The following is a 22,248-nucleotide window of genomic DNA, read 5'->3' as shown; positions in this document are numbered from 1 at the left end:
CTCTTAACTGTATCTTCTATGGCTACTTTGTGTGGTTTTCATGTTCGTCTTTGAGTCAGGGGGTGTGCTTAAATAACATTCCATCATAGTCATTTGAAATAAGTTGTGCCCATTTGGAGAGCACTTCATCTGTATCATCTTCTTAGTGCACCCAGGTACAACCTGCAATGTACTGAGGTCCCATCCAAGGGGGAGTCAATGACTCTCATCCACCCAGCACCACAGAAACCAGGTACAAGCACTAGACCTATTAGCCTTCATGGCTAGAGAAAGCTACATTGTGGCAATGGGCTTCCTCCTCTTCCCTATATTTAAGTATAAGTATATACACTCTACTATACTATTTGAGATTATGGGTTGAAGGGTCCCTTGAGCATGATACTTAACCCCAAAGTGCTCCCGATGTGCAGGTTGGCACCTTGCATGGCAGCCTCTGCCATCTGTGTGTGTGCTTAAAGCAATTGGAGTGAAGAGCCCTATATAAAATGCAGTCCATTTACCAATAAAACCAGGGGGTTAGCATTCCAAATGGCCGCCACCATCTTTAAATATGGCTTTCGACATGTGTTCACTTCTGGCACCATGTACAAACAAGCTAATTAATTAGGTGCTACATTTCCGATGGCCTCAAATTATGCCATCTGTGTAGACTGGTGGTTGAGATGGTAATTTGCTGCTCAAGGATCAACCAATCCACATGGACAACAAAAGTTGTGCACATCATTATCTACAAATTATATCATCCATGTGGATTGGCCGATCCTCTCGGCAGGAAATTGCCAGCTCCAACATCAATCTGAAGTGATGATATACCACTTAATTCTCCATTAACTCCATCTAAACACCTAATTGGCCTACATGGTGCCGGCAACGACCCCTAGCAGCATCATAGTTGGCCCCACAAGGCTTCCGTTTTAACATTCCATATGTTATCTTAATGCAGAGGAAGTAGATTGGGAACCAAATAGAACGTTCAAGCATTGTTTTTGTTTACCTTGTTGAAAGGGTCTACAGAGTTGCAACAGCTAGGGAATCGAATGTTCTGAGCTATTCTTTTAGTGATTGGGCCCAAGGTGGTCACGTGTTTCATGGACCCCATGTTTCCTCCCAACATTCAGCAGATCCCCAATTGACATAGTACAGTGAACAGAGGAAAACTTATCTAAATTATTGGAAAAAGCAATTATTTATTTAAAAAAGGCGAACTGTTGCGCGTGTGACTGCGGTGCAGCACCGGGAAGTGGAAAACTGTTGCACAATTTTCCCTGTGATTCAAAAAGGCAGAAAGTATGGGAGCAGAAGGTCAAGAGACAAAACTGGAAGGCTAATAATTACTTAATATTGTAAAGTGATAGCCTAGAAATCTAGACGCACCCTAGCGGCAGCCAGGGCTAGTCTAGCAACTCTCCGTTGGCTTGTGAGCTCAAAAAAATTAAACTTCTATCAGGCCAATCAAATCGTGTATAGAGTCGTTAGGTGGGCTTAACATAATGATTGATGGCAGAGTTGCAACGGTTTGACTTGAATTCCCTACTTGAAAACAAATAAGATGGATGTTGCTGTTGGCGAACAGTGTGACACGAGTTAAGATTTTATTAAATTGGCAAACGTTTGAACTAGCTCCGCTGGTGGGAAACGCATGGGACTCATAAGCGCTGCCGCTGTCCTATTGCGTGCAGAGGGAATTTGAAAGACAATCGATTATCCCGCCCCTCGGACTGAGCACTGCGAACGGTGAGTGCCCAGACCCTACATTTTAATGGCTTTTAACAGGCTAGTAAAGTGAGGTAAATGTCAATTTCTCTCTTCGACTTATGATAACTGCGGCTGCGTTCACGTATTGCTGGGGGCAAACACCTTACTTTCTATGGGCAACACTCGCCAGCAATCAGAGACACCTGGCTGATTTCCAGTCACATGTTTCTCCATTGGCCTCCAGTGATTGTTGCCCCCACTGCCTTCCCTATCTCCAGTTCTACTGTATATAATATCTCCATGCGGAGCACATAAAACCCCAAAACTAAATGCCATTCAAGTGAATTTATGTGAATTTCAAGTGAACACTGAACTCAGTTCTACTGAACCGTTCAGAGGACTCACGCAGTTCATGCCGATGATGTTGTCAAAGGGCAGCTCAGTGCTCCAGGAAGTGTCCTCTCGGCTGGGGCGGCGGACTTTGGGGGGCGAAATGTTTTCCTTTGGTGTTTGGCAGATGAGGAAGGTGTCAATCTTGTGCTTCGCAGAAACTCATTGCGCTCATAGCCATGCCCTTCCTCTGTCTCGTAGACTCCATCCAGACAGTCGAGGGTGGCCTGTGAGATGTGGATCCTCCTAATGAACGATGAACAGAAAGAGACAATAAGCTACCATGTCTACATCTAAGTTATTAGTTGGATTTATAGAAAAGAGACTAGTGTTAGGATAGGTTAGGGCAGTGGTTCTCAAATTTTCTGTCATTCCCCACTTTGGAAATGGGGTATTTTCAAATCCCACTGAGCCCATCAACTCGGCAAAATGGTTCCTGTCTTGGTCTGCTGGATCAGATGCTATTTTAATTCATATGTTGGTCTACTTATGACTCCGATGTTTGTGTGTGGTGATTTTCTTTTGAATCTATGATCTTGTAAAAAAAAAAAAAAAGGTATTATTAAAGATTAACAAAAATAAAACAAAGTTCCTCCTGTTCCTCGCGTCCCACCTGACATGACACTCTATTCCCCACTAGTGGGGCCCGCCCCACACTTTGAGAACCACTGGGTTAGGGTCACATGGTAGGGAAAGCACTGACTGACAGGTGGGGCTTCAGTGATGTCACTACCTGGTCACTAATAGGTAATGACACCTGTCCTTTGGTTTGAGGCCTGCTGGAGGAGCATGGCCGAGGTTCTCCCTCCTTTGTTTGTAGCCACTTGTGTATACCTGGAACCGTGGCATTTAGGACAACCTTCTGTTTTGGATTTTACACCATCATTAGGAAACTAGAATAAAACTTGAAAACAACAAAGACACTCGCGCTGTTCCAGTGTATCAGAGGAGTACCGGGCAGAGAGTGCCAGCACGCCACAGGTATGTTGACCGCTCTCTGAGGCTCCTGCCAAGCGGACACACACACATGCAACACGGTTAGGACCTACTTCAAAGTTCTGCACCACACGTAGGGCTAGTGTGTAGGGAACAGTAAGGTTCTGTTTGTTTGATGCAGGAGGCTTTTAGTTTAGTTTAACCCCTAGACAAAGTTAGAGCCTGTGGCCTTACCACTTCCTAACACTAGAAACAAGAAGCAACAATGTGTGCTCCTCATGGAGGTTTTATTAGATTAGAGAAAATGAAAATAACGTCATGAATGAAATTCATGAATGAATGAAAACATTTCCTTTTCTTTCTTTGACTTGTATTATATTTTTCTTCAAATGCCCTGTTGACTTTTTACAACTACAGAACAATGTATGTAATACTGATTGATCTGGATGGATCCCTAGCCCTCATCCCCCACACCCCCTTGTGTATCCACATGTGCATTCTACATACACTGTATCCCTGGCATTGGGTTAAGCACCTGGCTCTCCAGCTGAGCTTCAGCAAGATCACTTACCCGGGTATGCCCCCTGCCTCCAGCATGTTGGCCACATCCACGTCCCAGGACCACACATCAAACTGCCACTTCTGGAGGCCCAGGACTCCACAGAGCACGGAGCCCGAGTGGATGCCGATGCGCATGTCCACGTTGTGCTTCAGCTCTCTACGCACATACCTGATACGCCCATAGCAAATAAAGCAAAGTAAAGTGGCTGGTAATAGCAGACTCTTTTATCCATAGTAATATACTGAATAATACAGACCTGCAACATTGGGTTCAGGATTCAAACAAAGTGGCCAGAAACCATTAAAACTTCCAGCGAATGAGCAACACATTTATTTGCTGTTTAACAATGCAGAGAACTATGGGACGTCTCAGCTTTTCGTCAAGATTAGAATAGGGAATAAAATGCTACTATGCTAATGCTAATCTTCTATGCTCTTATAATGGGGTAGAAATAACTGGAGACTAAGTAACTAATGGCAGTCTAATGAAGTGTGGAAGAATCACTACATCAGTGAATGAATCAGTCAAACTTTCAAATCTTAATCAACCTAGCACACATTTCAATTCCGGCACAGTGCCTGAGAACTTTAAGCTCGGCCTCTTTATAAGGACAGCAACAAGATCAAAACACATTTATTCAAATTTTATATTTGAATAAATTTATGTTGAGCTACTCAACAATATTTTTGAAGAACAACACAGAGTGTAGTTGGGTGATTCAACCAGCCTAAATCACAAGGGGTGAGAAGGGAGGGAAGTTTGTCAAAAACACTATAATTATCATGACATTTCTGCTATTTGTAGTGTGGTGAAATCAAACACTTCTCTAAAATTTCTGCTTAGTAAGCAGCCCTGACCATCCCCTGAACCGGGCCGCAGATACAGAGCCCTGGACTGGAAAAAAGGGCACTATAAGAAAAGTTTCATACCCTCAGCAATCACTGCACTAAACAAACTCCTGTGACAATTACCCATTCCCCCTATTCTTTTGTGTTTTATGTTGTCTGCATTGTCCACCTTTTTGCTTGTATGGTGTTGAGGAGGGAGGGAACTGGGGGCGTTATCCGTTATATGTATGAGGCTGTGTACATCCTGCATGGAATGTAACAATGATATGTGTGAAAAAGAATATCCTTATAGGACAATAAAGACTCTATACTATACTTTGCTTTCTAGAGGTGGTGAACTCTGCATTGCCTCACTACAGCACTTTAATTGCCATGCTAGAGGACAGTGCTGCACACTTCAGCAGAGATATTCTACGCTCAAAAAATCAAATCCTTCGCATATCACATTAACCAGTTTCACTGGGAACATCTACCATAACTGGTGGTGTTTAGCAAGTTCAGATTATTGTTTATGTTCTGATTATTTTCTTTGGTTTGACGATGACAACTTCTCATACTGCAGAGCTATGGTGATATAGATTTAGATTAAATAAAAAAAAAAAATAGCTCAGTGGACAAAAAAGTCCACTCATCCTGGGCACTAAAACTATTTTGAGAACCTCCTCAAGATAATCTTGATGATCACTATCTTCCAGTGCCATCTGCGCAGAGGCTCCCTGACCCACCTGATGGTGTTGATCATGGCAAGGCCCATCTCCACACAGCAACGAGCATGGGCCCGCTGGGGTTCAGGGACCCCCGACACACAGTAGTAGCAGTCCCCCAGGATCTTTATCCTCAGGCAGTGATGCTCCTGACAAACCAGCAATGAGACATTTTGATATGAATTTATGGTACTTAAAGTAATCTAGTAAATTATTAGGTAATGTGTTATACTAAACAGCATGGATGTATTAATTTCTCATGTAGTAATAGGGCTGTCATGTGAGGGTATCATACTCTGTTAATGTATGTCCATACTACCAGTTTATACATAAGTCATTATATCTTCAGCTAAGAGTTGACCACTCACAAAATAAGCTTCCTTACCCATTTAGAAATAAATTTAACTGAACATGAAAAACGTATCACAGGGAAAGTACTGACATGCTAGCACCCAGAAGTTTGTTCAAATCAGTCTTAAAGGGATCAGTAATCACACTAAGGGATCAGTAATCAACATCTATATGGTGCTATTGCACAAAAGGGCTATGCAAGTTCACTTTTCACTCAAGCTTGGTCTCTTAAGAACAATCTTAAGCCTACCATACAAACTATTCTCTCTCTATTCTCTCTCTCTCTCTCTCTCACAATCCATTAACCTACATTATGGGCCTTTTATTTTGTCATCTATTAATCTGTAATACTATGATTCTCCTTGCATTTGTGTTCTTGACCAAGAGGTCAAAGACGTTATTCTGGAGAAGAGATGAATCATAACCACGCTGAACCTGGTGAGCATTTGGAAACAGTGCTTGTGCATCATTTCCTGTTCTGTAGTTGCAACATTTCTTCTTTTACTTTACATACCTCTGCAAGATGATCGAAACGGCCGAACAGCTCGTTGAGTGTCCGCACCAAGTCCTGGGCAGACATGGTCATTGACATTGTGGTAAACCCCTGTATGTCAGCAAACAGGATACTGAGAGAGAAAAAAAGAAAAAGACATACACTACAGGCTCAGGATGCACATAAGGCTTACAGTAATTAATAGAGAGTGGACACAAACTGCCTACGGCTATCAGAGGGATTTTGGAAGGACTTAAAGTAGGATGAAAAGTACCTGACGTCCGTGTAGTGGTGGATGTAGATCTTATGGAACTGCTGAGACAGCAGGTCATCTTCCATGGTGCTAATGTCAGCGATCATCTCCAAGGCAACGAAGCGAGGCAGGATGGACATGACCAAACGCTCCTTCAGAGAGCAATGCAATTAAATTAAATTCAGTTATGGTTCCTGGCATGTTTTGTCCAAAGCCATGTAAAATAATGATACATGAACATTATAATAAAAATCCTGCATGTATGTAGCGTCAATAACAATTAAAATTGTTTCAATTTTTAAATAAAATAATAATATCTTCCTGAGGGCTGTCAGCCTGTTGCATTGCAGTCAGGGAGGGTACTACAGGGAGGAGTTATTACCTGGAGACCTGGATTTGACACTGGGTGAGGTGACTATGTATTCTCACTACTGTCCCTCCTTTTGTAGTCATCCGGTCCTCTCTTTTGACTCCTGCTGTCCTCTCCTTGTCTTAGCTGCCCTGTTTTGCTTTTATCTACCTGACATGAACTGATGTGAGCAGTACTCCCAGACCTGCTCCTGACCTGTCTGTGGTTCTCCCTCTCCAGCTTGACCCGGCCCTCGATGCAGCGGCGGGTCTCCAGGAAGGCTTGGCGTTGGGCACGGTCTGAGAGGTAGTGGATGAACAGGCCTGCTGTGTTCATGCCCATGTACAGCAGTCCCTTTGACATCACCTGAAATCCCCCGAAAATTCTAGTGTTTGTGGTTATAGTTCACATTAATCTGAGTGTCCAATCCTGAATATGATTTCATTTACTCAATTAAATAATTTTGAAAGCATCTATTTCATGTGGTCTTTTTGTGAATATTATTTGCAAGTACACGAGTACTTACAAGCACTATTATTGTTGTACACAATCTTTACTTAATGGTAGCTGAAGATGCTAACAATATAAATGTGACATGGCGATATAAATCACTTCAGATAAAACATCTGGTAACAACATTTGAGATCATTTTAAGGCAAACAGAATTCAACAGTGTAGACAAAAATCTCGGAGGTCACCGGCCCACATGTGGACCGGCCCACCGGGGGTTGTACAGATTGCCAGTCCGAGCCTGCTCAGGACCGAGGCATTGCTTAGGAAAACAAAGCTATTTTTGGTATAGAGCCACTTCTGACCAGACCTACTACAGGTGGGTCTCAACAAATTTGAATATCATGGAAATGTTCCTTTTTACCCCCTAATTTAGTTCAAAAAGTGTATCTTTCATATATTCTAGATTCATTACATATAAAGTGAAATATGTCAAGCCATTTTTGTTGTAATCCTGATGATTACAGCTTACAGCTCATGAAAACCAAAAATAAGTATCTCAAAATATTAGAATAAGGAGGCTATAATACAGAAATGTCGACCTTTTGAAAAGAAATTAAATAATCTGACTAATTTGACTAATCTATAATAGTTAATTTATACACTCAATACTTGTTCTGGCTGCTTTTGCACAAATGACTGCATCAATGTGGCGTGGTATGGAGGCAATCAGCCTGTGGCACTGCTGAGGTGATATGGAAGCCCAGGTTACATTAATAGCGACCTTAAGGTCATCTGTATTGTTGTTGTCTCTTGACAATAAACCATAGATTCTCTATGGGGTTGAGGTCAGACGAGTTGTCTGGACAATTAAGCGAAGTTATACCATGGTAAGCAAACCAGTTACTAGCAGTTTTGGCACTGTGGACAGGTGCCAAGTCCTGCTGGAAATGGAAATCAGGATCTAAAATATCCTGTTGCTTGCACACCTTTTCCTACCACACCTTTCCATTCCAGTCAACTTTCCATGAATATGCTTTCATTCAGCACTTTGTGAACCTTCTGTGGCTTACCCTCCCTGTGGAGGGTGTCCATGAGTGCCTTCTGGACAACTATCAAGTCTGCAGACTTTCCCATGATTGTGGTTGTGTTTACTGAACCAGACTAAGAGTTTAAAGGCTCAGAACACCGACATTTCTGTATTATAACCTCTTCATTCTAATACTTTGAGATACTCATTTTGGTTTTCAGGACCTGTACATCGTAATCATCAAGATTACAACAATGAATCTAGGGTTACACTTTACTTGACAGTATTGACATAAGAGTGACATGACACTGTCAAGAACATGTCATAAACAAATCATAAACGTTTATGACAAATCATAAACGTTTATTGCTTCTGTCATTAAGTGTCATTCGGTTTTTGTCATAACAAGTTAGGGTTAGGTTTAGGGTTAGGGTTAGAGTTAGGGTTAGGGTTAGAGGTTAGGATTAGGGTTAGAGGTTAGGATTAGGGTTACGGTTCATGTGTCATGACAGTGTCATGTGTTCATGACAGTGTCATGTCACTCTTATGTCGATACTGAAGTAAAGTGTTACAGAATCTAGAATATATGAAAAATCCACTTTTTAACTAAATTAGGGGGGAAAATGAACTTTTCCATGTTATTCTAATTTTTTGAGACCCACCTGTATAACAGAGGACGAGTGAAACTGCTCGTCATGAGCACTGATTAAGCTCGGAAAGACACAGGAGGAGGATTTGATTGGCCTGGGCTAATTTGGGCTATGCTCCAGGGCATGGAATTAACTGACTAACACACATGCAGTGCAGGCTACAGACCCAGGAACCAAGCCCTCCATCCCCAAGATATAGCTGCTCCAAGTCAGCAGAAATAAACAAATCAGTCATTGAATCACTGCTTTGTAACTTTCATATCTTCTAATCCACATAAACAACAGATTGTGTGTCATCTGTGTACATTGTGCGCACAGTCAGCCTCACCTTCCTTACGATGGCGACGTCATTATAGTTCTGTATGGTCTCTACCAGGAGGTGGAGGGTTGAGGTGAGGCACCCGGTGCATATGGACCAGAGCAGGGGCAGTGGGAGCAGCGTGTAGGTGGCAAACAGGATGAAGAGCACGTACCACGACTGGTCCTTCTCCAGGCCGTACACCAGCCCCCCCAGCACCTGCACTGTTTGGGACAGCCAGCTGGCCAACCCCGCGTAGCGCAGGTACGCTGGCGAAATGTTGCCCTTGCAGATGAGCACCATGATGCAGAGCCCAGCGCCCAAGGCCATGAAGAGGCCTGCCAGCCAGCCGTGAAGCGAGTCCACCATCTCCGGCGCCACGGCCAGGTAGATGATGATGATGTGGAGCTTGGTGATGATGTCGATGAGGTTGGTGACCACCAGCGAGGTGCGGCGCTGGTCCGAGGAGTACTCCTGGTAGAGCTTCTCCAGGTCCTGTGACTTGAAAGTGTGGTGGAGCACGGGCAGGAAGACGCCGCGCACAGTCGAGCCCCAGCTGACAAAGAAGTCTGCGTCGCCGCCCGCGCCATCCATGCTGTTTTGCGTGCTCGTGGAGCTGCGTGCAGGGTGGACACGGGCGGCCGAAGAGCGGCGCTTGTAGGCGCCGCCGCCTCGCGCCAGCTTGTTGCGGATCTGCCGGTTGATGTCTTCGATGTATGCGTCGGTGACGATGATCTTGTGCGTGGTCAGCATGTCCGGGCTCGTCTGGCCCTGCTCACGCTGCTCCATGATGTTGCGCACGGCGTTCTGCCATTTCAGCTGCTTGCGCTTCTGGCTGGGCGTCTTCAAGACGTTGGCGGCCGGCAGCGTTGGGGGAGGGGGGTGCAGCATCACGTCCGTGAAGCTGCGGACTTCGTCCCCAGATGTCATGGTGAGACCTCACCTGAGCTCACAGAACACAGCTGGTCACGAGCTCTGTGGACACAGATCAGGTCAGCATCCACAGCAAGTTCACATGCATTACAGTGTTTACAAGATTAACATGGGTAAGGTACTATCACAATCAGACTGTCCATACACCTAACTGTTTACACAAACATTTTTTTCTTCAAAGATCCACAGTATCTGCTGGTTTAATTTGGATTTGCATTTTTCATCATGTTGCAGGGTAACATTCACATGATGAATGAATAGAAGTTCAAGTTCTTCATAATTTACCCCATGTTACTTGGGCAAAGTAAATGTGCTGTCATAGAACAATTTAGATAGAAAACGACAACCTTAATCTTATGGAGATGCTACATCAAAAATACACTGAAATGGCTAACCCATATATTTAGAGGACTTACCACTCATATACATTTGTGAAATGGAGCACCCATGAAGCCTTTCTGCTCCTGGTGTGGGTTGACAGAGCATAAAACTCAAAGAATAACACACACTTTACTCTCATCAGCATGGTTAAAGAGTACAATACAGAGAACAATAATTTTCCATGGGAACACTCCATCTGCCAAAATCCTTTCCTTGGGTCCTCCATGTAAACAAGTGAAATATTATTCTTCCAAGAAAAAACTTCAGACCTGGTCCGGAGTCCTGGGAGCTACATTTGTCATCACATCCCTTCCACAAGAAACTCAGCTTGGAGCAAGATACATATTCCTTCAGTTCCAAGCATGCAGGCAGGCACACGGCGAACCACTTTGGCAGATTGTACTGTAAACTCGCTTGAGCCGTACTGCACCAAAGCTCCTCACGACGGCCCCTTAGCCGGAGCCAGATGGCCTGTGAAAAGCTCCTCTTCACCCTTTGGTCTCTGTGGTGGATGGATTGCAATCTGTCAGGTACTAATCCACATGAATGGCCCACCACCTTCCCACAGGAAGAAGCGAAAGATGAGTTGAACAGCCTCCAAACTCACAGAAGATGCAAATGTGTCCCAAACAGAATGATCCCTACATGCCTCCCTTTCCCAGTGAGCCTGAAATAGATGCAGAAGGTTGACTTATCTGTAGAGGATTACCAACAGTCAGACGAAGCCATCCAGGGTAAGTCCAGGTGTGTGTGACATTTGTAAACAAATGGTAGTGTGCTCCAAGATATTCAGTAGCTCAGGAGTTACAGGGAGGGTTTTGAATCAGATTCTTGACAATCAACATAATGAGAAATCCCTGTGTTGTGAGCTTATGTTCACTCACCTCTGGAAACATCCTGATCACTCACTTTTGGAGTCTTGAGGCTTACCTGGGTTTCTAATTGGCCGAGATTTGTTGTCCAAGGATTGAGGACACTGACTGGGAGCGATGTGATAAGCCAGCCCCTGACCCCCTTTATGAAAAACAAAAGCCATAGTTTTCAGTCTGATGCACTGGGCATAAGCTGGATCAAGTGCCTGATACTGATCAAGTTAATTACAATGCACATGAGGTCAGAAAGCAGCTAAACCAAGTCATCTGTACAGTATTGCTTGCAGAAGCTATGGGCATTGTTTACCAATGCACACCCTCCAAACAAAATACAGGGCCCTAATTGAATTGGCAGGCATAGTGCAAAGTCTGTTAACACATTTGCATGCATGAAATATAAATATTATGTGGCACCTTGGAGCATTGAGCTGACTCATCAATGTTGTGCTTCAATGTCTTGCCGATGGTGTTAAACTAGCAAACTGATTTTACCAAGTTATTACATAGCTTTCGCACTCCATCCATTCAAATTAGAACCCACGGAGAAACGACATAGCAATAGCAAAGCTTGCTATTTCTTCTGATTCCTCTTAGGAATGCAATATATATATATGACCCTGAAAATGCTAGGACTATCACATACCATAAGTGCTCAACAAGTGCTAGTGCACATCTAGACTGCAATAATAATTACTTCATCAGAGTATTTTTTTGATTGGCAGCGTAAATAAAAATAACTAATCAAACTGATTTACATCAAAGCCACTATCACCCTCGACTCCACACCAGTTTGCCTACCGCTCCAACAGGTTGACAGAGGATGCCATCTCCATCTTCACTGCACTTCACCCTCACTGGGCCTGTCTAAAAAGACACTTACATCAGAATGCTATTCATTGATTACTCTGCATTCAACACAACCCTTCTGTAATCATCAACATTTTGATTAGCTACTCATTTAATTCAAGAGTTCAAGAGTCTTTTGTCATCATGTGTAGCACCATGTTTTCACTGTGCACAATAAAAGAGATTTCTTTCCTCCGTAACTGATTACAATTACATTTATTTTGTAGCTGTTACATGTTTCTCCTCAATCCTGGAGGGGGGTATATTTGCATTTGCTCTTGAGGCTCAAGTGAGCAGTGGACAAAGCTCATTCTTTAATTTACAGTTAGTTAAAATTCTATTCATTTATACTATAGTGCCAACAACAATCCTCATTGCCTCAAGGTGCTTTACAGAGATGAAGTCACTATCCACCAAGGTCTTGCATTATTTAGTTGTGCTGTCCTCGCCGAGCTTGCCAAGACGACAATGGATCCAATAGGAGTGCTTAATGTACAAACACTGTCCATCTGCCACTCAAGGAGGAACTTTCCAGAAGCCAGGTCTTCATCAGTGCCAGGAAAGACCAAAACAGAGTGCCACAAACGTTTTGTTTAAGAGAAAATAACGACAGCCTTTTCATTTTGTGTTGCCTTTTCTGCCAATCTTAATGAAGACTGGTACGCTTGATGTGACGTACATGAAGCACAAAACTCAAAATGCAACTTTTGATAACATAAAATTTAATAGATCATATTTACAGCATACGCATTCATTCCAAAGAATTTAAATAGAACACACCGAGATATGCAACTTCTTCCAAAGTTCAGATAAATGGATAAAACTTACAAAAAAGATAAATACTTCCAAGTAATTCATATTAAACAAAATAAATAGCTACTCAATGTTGTTGGTGCTCAAAGCTTCAACAAAACAGAAAAATAAAACAAGATGCAAATATTATAAAGAAAGATATTACATGGTAGTGTTTCGACTGGATTATTGTACAAACAAGTGCCACTGAAAGTCATCCATTGGCTAGTATTTGGCACTATTTTAACCAGAAAATTCTGACCAAAATGATATGGTGCATTCATATCGTATGCAAAAATGAATCTCTGCTTAAAACATATTGTTTAACAGTACCAAGATTAGAAATAGTTTAATGTAAACATTGTGGAAACATTCCCTTGTTGGCACCACATTTTACTAACTTGGGAAAAAGAAAAAGGAAGCCTGAAATTCTGTGGTAACTTGTACTTCAGCCAAAATTACAGCCCACCTATTTCAAAGGCTTAAAATGTCATTTCAAATCGTAGCTGGTGAGCTGGCATGTCCAAGTTAATAAGGGAAATGTTATTGTAAACGGTTATGCTTTCACAGCAACGTCTCTCACTGTTTTTTTTTTTTTCCCGAGGAATCTATCATTTGGAGAATACTATGATATCAGTTCAATTTTTAAAGGTCTGGAGTGAAAGTGCAGATTTGACGTCAACATCTATAATGACTGTCTTTCAGAGTTTTAAAATGAATATCTTTCTAACTACATAGATTTTGATACATCTGTGTAGAATTCGTGCAAAAGTGTAGAGGTCTTTCATTCACTTGTGGTTCAAGATCACAATACCAATTTATACAGATTTCACACCATATATAGGCTATATTTTTCTTCAATAAATAAGCATACTGTATATTTTCAATTAAATAACCTTATAGTACTTGCTGTACATATAAACACTGACAACGACTTACATACAAAATGCCGACTACCACAAGCACCATCTTGTGGTCACAAAACAGAAAATAACCAAGCAAAAAAAAAGAGGAAATCATTGTTGGTGGTTAGGATGCAGGAAATAATTACACAGTATTTGTCTGAGTGGTTGAGGTAATCAGGTGTTAGGATGGGTCGACATGAAGGTCTTTGGGCCGCCAGGAAAGGATTACTTTAAGCTCACACACAAACTGCAGGTAGGGTAACACCATTAGTGGTCTTCAAGCCCACAACCTTGCAAGATCACTCACGCACCTTGGGTAATACACTGGTAGTGAGAAACCCCTCAGAGAACTCCCATCGAGAAACTCAGCCAGTGTCAATTTTGTTAACAAAACATTTTGTCTTGATGCAGTGGCCAGTCTTTCTGATGTTGAAGTACCAGGATGCAATTTTCTCAGACTGAGATATAACTCAACTGCTTGACTCAATGTGTGGAGTGAACAATTCAGAGCATGATTAGAGGGGCAGCTCATTCAGTTAGAAAAACGAATACTGCAGATTGCATGCTTCCTGTAAAAAGATTTCACTTTTTTTAATGAGCACAACAATAAACTGCTCAATCATGAACCTCCACAGAGCTGACCAACACAACAGATACCTGTTTGCTCCAACTGTATTACGGTATGCATCACTTCCTATTTTACCTTTCTCTCCCAAAGGCCCAATCGTGTAGAGCAGGGGTTTTCAACTGATTGTGACCCCAGGGCCACCATACTGACTAAGAAAGCAAAATGGGGACCACTACTCTATATAAAATAGTGACTCAGGTGATCTGCAGACCACTGGCTGAAAACCTCTGTTGTAGAATGTAATAATACCAGTCTTAGCAGAATGATTGACAAGTCAGAACAGCAGCCCCAGCTTGATTTTAACAAATCAATAGGCATAATAGCTATATTTTAATTAAATATGAACTTAAATAACACAACAGTGAACCCTTGAGATATGAAAGGTATGGTGGCACATCCATGGTGATTTTCTGTCGTGGTGGATAAAAGAATGGTAGACCCATCCCCAACACCCTCCCTCCTAGACAGTAATTCTGAAGAGTATTCAGATGGGAGTACAAGTGGAACACGTTTCTGCAACCCTACTTGATGTTTTTGAGGAGTGAGGTGCGAGCGTTCACCACAGCCTTGAAAGCGTCTTCGCTGCCCGGTGCCACACATTTGTCTGGATGGAGAAGAACAGCCAGCTTCCTGTAGGCTTTGTTCACCTCTTCCCTAAAACACAGATCCACACAAGCAATGAGCAAACTGATACAGATAATACTAGTTGCATCAACACATTCAAAATCAATGATTATTTCTTCACATGCTGTCGCTATTTCTTGGTCATTTTACAACATGTTGAAGCACACATAGCTTCTCCACAGTTTCTTACTAAGTGAAAGTCAATAGTTCATTATCCATAGTTGTAGTTTATAATATCCATACTGAACTTTAGGAATCAAAATGTCTGTTGGTCTATTCTGTTCTATGTTAAAAAAACGTAAACTTGAGCATCTCTGAGTGTTTGTTGGCCAATTGACAGCCCCTGAAAACAGGATGAGAACAAGTGGAGACTGACTGAGGGCAAGTGGTGTTCTAGAGACCAGAGATTAGTTCAAGACAGACTAAACAGGGCAAAGCCTATGATTCAATGAAAACAATAGTTTGTTGAACACTGTTGTTCCTGCAAGCGCTCTGAGAAGGCCATTGTTTAAAATGTATTCAGAGCCTGATGAAATTGATGTAAATAGAGTTTTCATTTACTCAATGCCTTTTAATTACGACGGTATCTGTATACACATCAATGCTGATAGGATAGCACATCAGACACGCCCACCAAATGATGTGTATGGGGAGGAGGAGAAAACAAATGAAATGCTAATGGAGTGGAGAAGAAATAGAACAAGAAAAAACTGAAAGAAAGAAAAAAATCCACAAAGAAAGATATTGAAATGAGAAATAAATAGGGGTGTAAGAATCCATATATCTTTATCAATGCTTTAATCTAATAACAAACAATGCAGTGACATGCTTCCATTGACCTGTCTCATACACATTGAGACATACGTGTTCATTTTCTTTCCTGAGGCATTACAGGGAAGCTACATTGGGCGCGTAACTGAAGCATTCCGTTCGCATTGCGTCTGCTGCAACAGTTAGCTTCCACTACAATCAATGGAAGTAGCTACACCAGACGAGAAAGCGATTTTCAGCTTGATTGATCATGGGAAACACATAGGAATGTTAATATTTATGACCTGGTGCATCTGGACCCCTTATTCCTCCAATTCCAATATGACCACTGTCCGAAATAGCAGTTTTGGCTGTAGTATGGGGCCTTACACCCCATTGTTTGTGCAAATTTATCTACAAGCCCCAAATTTGGCACGGATGCAGCTGAGGGCATACTGAAATGATTTAGCCAGGGCGCCTGAGCCAATGGTCCCTGAGACCAAGATGGTGGCCAAATCCAATATGGCCGTCGTCTGAAAGGGATTCGGCTGTAGCTTTTGAGCCAGATGAGATACAAATACAAACTTGATGTCTATTTTACCTTTTCTGACCATGTGAAACCCATAGGAATACTACTACTACATACATTTATGATTGGGTTTATCAGGACCCCCAAATTCCATAAATTCAATATGGACGCTTTCCAAAAAAAGGGTTTTGGCAACACATTTTGAACCAAATGCACTACAAATGAGGATGTTGTGTCTATTTTATGTTTATTGACCACAGGAAGTCCATTGGCATATTCATATGTATACTTGTGTAAATCTGGACTCTGGAACCTGTATTCTTTTCAAGACTGTGGTTGAAAATCCTTTTTTACCATGACTTTTAAGGTTATTCTCAATGTTGATTAATTTCCTTAGGTGAATACATTTCAAAGTGTAATCATATAAAAAAGAATAAAACAATTATTATTGCAAGGCAATATTTATATTATGTCAAATTGTTAAAAGAATAATATAGTCAATTTGTCCAAAACCATTAAAAGGTTTGCTTAACATAACAAAAAAACAGCAATAACATTAAAAAAAAAACTCACTCTCATGGTCTATCTCACAATTGTAGTCATAAGAACAAAACACTTGTAGAAAAAAGTACATCTGGTTAGGAAGGAAGTTGGTAGGAAAGGAAGTAGTTGGCTAAACACTGTTGTTGGTCATCTTCTGAGACCACAGGTGACCACCTGCATGGACCCATTACAATTTGCATACCGTCCAGAGGTGGGTGTGAAGGATGCCTTAATCTACCTGCTTCATAGAACACACTCTCACCTGGACAGGGCTGGCAGCATTGTCAGGATCATGTTCTTTGATTTCTTAATTGCTTTTAACACCATACAGCCTATGCTGCTACGTGAGAAGCTGCGAAGGATGCAGGTAGACACCTCCACAACTTCATGGATTACTGATTACCTGACTGACAGACCACAGGTTGTGAGAATGAAAGGGTGTGTATCTGAGCATTTAGTCAGTAACATAAGAGCACCACAAGGGACTGTGCTGTGTCCTTTTCTAGCCTATGCTGTGTAAAATGTGTAAAAAACATGTTTATTTGAACGCGTCATAGGCTGTCACATCCTTGCGTCCCTTTAATTCTGCCGTGGCTTGAGTGGACAAGCAATCAAGTGTCAAACTCCCTAGTGGTTGTGGAGTAAAATTATTTAATAATCAATTAAATGTTTGGACGAATGTTTGCCTTCACCACCACTGCGACTGTCTGATCTGCAGCAAGAAGACACGCAAAATGTAATGTTGAAGACACCTTGAAAGTAGATCATTCTGAGAGTGCAGATGTCCATGTAGACCAAATAGCCTACCATGCCATGCAACACTGTGGAAGTTAAAGTTTGATTAGCCTAAGTTCTGGCCTGTCATTCAATAATAATAATAATAATAATAATAATAAAAAAATGTACTTCCTAACCCTTGATTCAGGTAATGTTGATAATCTAATTCAGACCAATAGGCTGAATACTGCTTGTATTTAATGGTTTAAATATTGTTGCAGCCCCCAGAAAATTCTTTTTTAGAATTTTGGTCAAAAATGGCTCTTTTGAAAGTAAATGTTTCTGACCCCTGGTATAGAAGCTTCTAGACTCTTCGCTTAGAGCTCTGATACCAGCTATTGGTAGGTCTATCATTTGTGTGGAATGTGTTTGGGGCAATTATATAATCAGCATTACTTATTAGCAATAAGTCTTTGCAATAGAACTTTTGATTTTAACACGCAGCTGGGGACTTGATTGACTATCAAAAATAATAAAATCTTCAGAATAAAGAATCGATATCGAATTGAGACATGATGAAATTAAGCAATTCCAATTTCAAGCAAACAACTCCTTAACTGTTCTAAAATAACTGGAACCTAAGGCCTTGCACTTATTGCTTTTCTAAAATATTTTCTAAAACATCTAAGATTTCATAAAATAAAGGCACAGCAACAAGAAATGGAAAGATTTATTCATAGATAATCATTCTTCCACAAATAAATATATTTATTCCATCATAATGGTTGCCAAGGTGCAGCAGAGCAGCAGCAATGCTAATTTTTGTATCAATTTGTGGTGGCGATTAAGCCAATCATAATCAAGGACCTGTTTTCGATCCATTTTAGAATTTGTGATTTACAGTACACCCCTACTACAAAAGTTAAGATAGAGAAAGAGCAAGATGGACAAAAAAAGGAGAAAAGATGGAGCCGGAGAGCAATAGACGTAAAGAGAGAAAGAGAGAACGAAAGAAAAAAAGAAAGATTGGCTTGGCAAGGCTGATTAATCTGGGTGGTGAAGCCTAAGTGGATTACGCCCGTCCTCCAGTGATTGCACACATGAGGACTCGGGAGGTGTCCTGCTTTTGCCACCGGCTTGCTGACCCACTCTGAGTGCTCTATTATTAGAGCTGAGAGCACGCCTGGGCAGTGCCTGAACTGGGGTTGGACACAGAGCCAGTTATGACTTGTCCTAGCAGTGGCTACCACAAACTCTCATTACAGCGTCAAAGCAGGACAACACAGCCCAAGACCTGCACTGTACGGTGGAATGCAAACTAGCTTAACTACTGCGTTCTGACTAAAAAGGATGTTCAGTGACTAAACCATGGCCATCTCAAACGAAAAAAGTTACATTCAGAGATGACTGAGGAAGTAAATGGCATCTATTCAGTTTGGACTTACAGTGGTCTATAAAAAATATTCACCCCCTTGGATATGTCTATCCTACACAGAAATGGATTAAAGACAACAAATGGAATGTTCTGGAGTGGCCGATTCAAAGCCCAGACCTCAATCCTCAAATCTGTGGCTGGACTTGAAAAGGACTGTTCCAACCTGACTGAGCTTGAGCCGTTTTGTCAAGAAACATGAGTAAAATTGCAGTATCCAGATGTGCAAGCCTAATTTAGACCTATTCACGCAGGTTTCATGCTTTAATTGCGGCTAAAGGTGACTTGTAGGGGGTGAATATTTACACAATTGCTTATTTTGCATTATATATTTTTAATTAATTGATCAAGATTCCATTTATAATAGCAGTAAAAGGGGAAATATAATACTTTTCATCTAAGTAAGAAACTAATATTGCAATAGGTACATTTTGCATGAAACCTGTAAAATGAAGGAGAAATTGACAGCATGGTTGCTGATAAGACTGCACTTACGTAGATGGTCAGATCAATATCCCACAAGTTTGATTGACTTGATAATATACTCCTATGAAAAAGTGTTCCCTTATGATCAGGGCTTGCTATTGGTCAGTTAACGACATCTGTTCCACAAATTGTCAGTCAGTATGGACGTGTTTTCACGGAGATCTACAGCAAAACGTATTTTGGAGGCATCAAAGTAAACGTCTAGGTGGTAGGCTACTTGTCTTTTGATTGCTGAGTTGTGGGTGCAGCTCACTAACTCCAATCTTGTATAATCTTAATAATCGTCTTGATTGCAAAAAAATAACACTGTTTTAAAACATGTAGTCAACTCATAGCAGGAGCTAGCTAAGCTTATGACAAACTTGACCCAGCAGGGTGGCAGTGGCTCAGGAGGTAGAGTCGTCGTCCAGCAACTCCCCCTGACCCTTTTAAAGTGTCCTTGAGCAACCCCAGTGCTCCCGATGAGCAGGTTGGCACCTTCCATCGGTGTATGAGTGTGTGTGTGAATAGGTAAAATGTGATGCATGACAATGTAAAGTGCTTTGGGTGCTCGCAAAAAGCGCTATATAAATGCAGTCCATTTACCATTTAGTTGTAACACGCTGTTATAACTAAGCCACTCATATTGTGCAACGATATTGCAATACAAAAAATTTGTCTATTAGTGTTAGTTTAGTTTGTTTTTATGATGCTTTGCCTTTTTGTGGATGACAACTGGATGCAAATATCCACATTCTTCCCCCTTCCTACACAAAACATCTGCTAGCAGGTCGCACCTGGCCCCCTGTCCGTATCTTTGACACCCCTGATACATAACATACATGTAACAATATGGTAATGCATGCCTATTTATAATGTTGGCAAAGACTGGGGGATGACTTTCAGTATTGAAATGCTGCCACTTAGTGAACACTCCTTGAGCTTGACTTCTGCATATATACAGCACTCACAACCAGTCCAGAGAGCTGGCGGCATTGACCTACCGTGTGGCCCCTGGCTTCACCCCCAGCATATCCCAGCTGTCTTTGCTGTTGCGGATGCGGCGGATGGTGTCCGCCTGCTCCTTGGTGAAACCTGCGTTGACCTCTGGTGTTGGCCTCTTCCCTCCGTTTTCACACATGTCCGTTATAGACGAGAAGAAGGCCTAGGGTGAACAGAAAGGGGAACAGAAACTATACATTAGAGCAGCCGCCGATTTTATATGATCTAACCATCAAATCTACCCACTAACAACCTAAAGAAATACTATAGGTAGCAAGTGTGAGGTGTGGTAGAAATAAGTAGTAAATAAGTGCAGAAAAGGAAATAAAGATAAGGAATTCATTTTTCCATGCACAAACCTGAAACATTTCACTGATGCCCTCGCCACTCTGTGCAGAGGTCTCAAAGTAGTGAAAGCCTCGACTCTCAGCCCACAGCCTGCCCTCACTCTCGTCCACCACTCTCCTCTTGGTCAGGTCCACCTGCAGCCACAAGCAGCAACCAGCACACAAGTAGTCAATCATCATCTCAGCATCCTGCACAACTACACATGAAGGACCCTTCCCCTTCAAAGAGCATATCCCACTACATTGGAAATATGCTTCAATTGAATTCATCTTATTTCAATATACAGGTCCTAAATGTAAAAGCCTTATATAAATATTGTTTTTTTTTCCCCTTCTTCCTTCAAATTGACTTGACCATCAAAACCACAAAATAAAATTGATTCTGATATGCATTTATAATGATACTGACAAACCTCCACTTCCACACTTGACATTTGTCAAGAAAACAATTTGGTATAAAATAAAGACATTTCTGACATCCATCTAACCTTGTTGCCACAGACAACAAAGACGATGCTCTCCATGTTAGCCTGGGAGCCCATCTCCTGCTTCATCTCGGTCAGCCAGCTGTCTAGGGCATCGAAGCTCTCCCTCAGCCCCACGTCATACACCAGGATGACCCCCTGGGAGTCTTTGTAAAACTCATTACGCACCTGAGACAGAGAGATACTACTGTATGACAACAAGCAATGGAGAAAGACAAAACTAACTCTCATTCACTATTCACACAGTTTTTGCATCAAAATCACATGAAAATGTTGTGCTTTCAACATGTATGGGAAGCCCTGAACACACTTAACTTTCTAAACAAAAAAAAGGCACATTCTCAAATGAGAACCTTCAGAACCTAGAGTCACCTAGAACCTAGAAGGCTAGTCACAAAGCATGACCCCTTTCGTACACGAGTGAGAAAAATGGGATTATTAAGATAACTGTGTCTCAGGCATGACGTAGTATGCCTCATTGTTGGGCTGTATGATGCCCTCTTCTGGTGTGTGAAAGCCATTTCATATTAAGAGGGTGTGTACTGATGGGATTGCTCATTGCCGATGTACAGCTTGGTTCCACAGATTCAGATAATCAAAGCAGCCTCTGCAGTTAAGAGTATTGAAAGGTTGGCAAAGATTTAAAGTAACGATGAGCACATTATGATTGCCGTACCGACACTGGACACTCACCGACACTGAACACCAAAGATCTTAGAGCGGAGCGCTCTATAATCTTTGCTGGACACTCACTGACATATGGAAAAGGCCTTAGACTCACAACAAGTCAAGAGAATGCTTGATACCAAACTAGATAGGCCTGTACCTCTAACTCTTAAAACTGATTAATAGGTCTGGGACACCAGACACCACTGTTGACCCTTCAGGACGTGTTGAGGGCCTACTTCGACGAAACACAGATGGACGAAGGTGCCTGCATAATAACCCCAGTGAAACACTCTTGAAGGCCGCTCTGTTGCTTTTTCCC

At 41.8% G+C, this 22,248-nt stretch overlaps 2 protein-coding genes across 2 annotated transcripts in view; both read right to left on the bottom strand.

Annotated features, from left to right (window-relative positions):
* The window catches only part of si:ch211-132f19.7 (adenylate cyclase type 8), a 32,822-nt gene extending 20,811 nt beyond the window's left edge, over positions 1 to 12,011 (bottom strand). The window contains 11 exon segments of the mRNA XM_048228564.1: positions 2,101 to 2,237; positions 2,240 to 2,331; positions 3,593 to 3,751; positions 5,157 to 5,284; positions 6,001 to 6,112; positions 6,254 to 6,384; positions 6,798 to 6,947; positions 9,040 to 9,984; positions 10,359 to 10,990; positions 11,254 to 11,337; positions 11,951 to 12,011. Coding sequence (XP_048084521.1) covers positions 2,101 to 2,237; positions 2,240 to 2,331; positions 3,593 to 3,751; positions 5,157 to 5,284; positions 6,001 to 6,112; positions 6,254 to 6,384; positions 6,798 to 6,947; positions 9,040 to 9,939 — 1,809 coding nt within the window. The 5' untranslated portion in view covers positions 9,940 to 9,984; positions 10,359 to 10,990; positions 11,254 to 11,337; positions 11,951 to 12,011.
* Positions 12,012 to 12,743: 732 nt separating this feature from the next.
* dnajc27 (DnaJ (Hsp40) homolog, subfamily C, member 27) overlaps positions 12,744 to 22,248 on the bottom strand; it is an 11,346-nt gene continuing 1,841 nt past the window's right edge. Inside the window, exons 5-8 of the mRNA XM_048228613.1 lie at positions 21,264 to 21,428; positions 20,788 to 20,910; positions 20,431 to 20,591; positions 12,744 to 15,020 (exon numbers count right to left, since the gene is read on the bottom strand). Coding sequence (XP_048084570.1) covers positions 14,888 to 15,020; positions 20,431 to 20,591; positions 20,788 to 20,910; positions 21,264 to 21,428 — 582 coding nt within the window. The 3' untranslated portion in view covers positions 12,744 to 14,887. The remainder of the gene's footprint in view (positions 15,021 to 20,430; positions 20,592 to 20,787; positions 20,911 to 21,263; positions 21,429 to 22,248) is intronic.

This window comes from Alosa alosa, chromosome 19, assembly GCF_017589495.1.
Source record: "Alosa alosa isolate M-15738 ecotype Scorff River chromosome 19, AALO_Geno_1.1, whole genome shotgun sequence".
Taxonomy (NCBI): domain Eukaryota; kingdom Metazoa; phylum Chordata; class Actinopteri; order Clupeiformes; family Clupeidae; genus Alosa; species Alosa alosa.
Note: the sequence above shows the minus strand (reverse complement) of the source record. Positions and strands in the feature narration are given on the sequence as shown.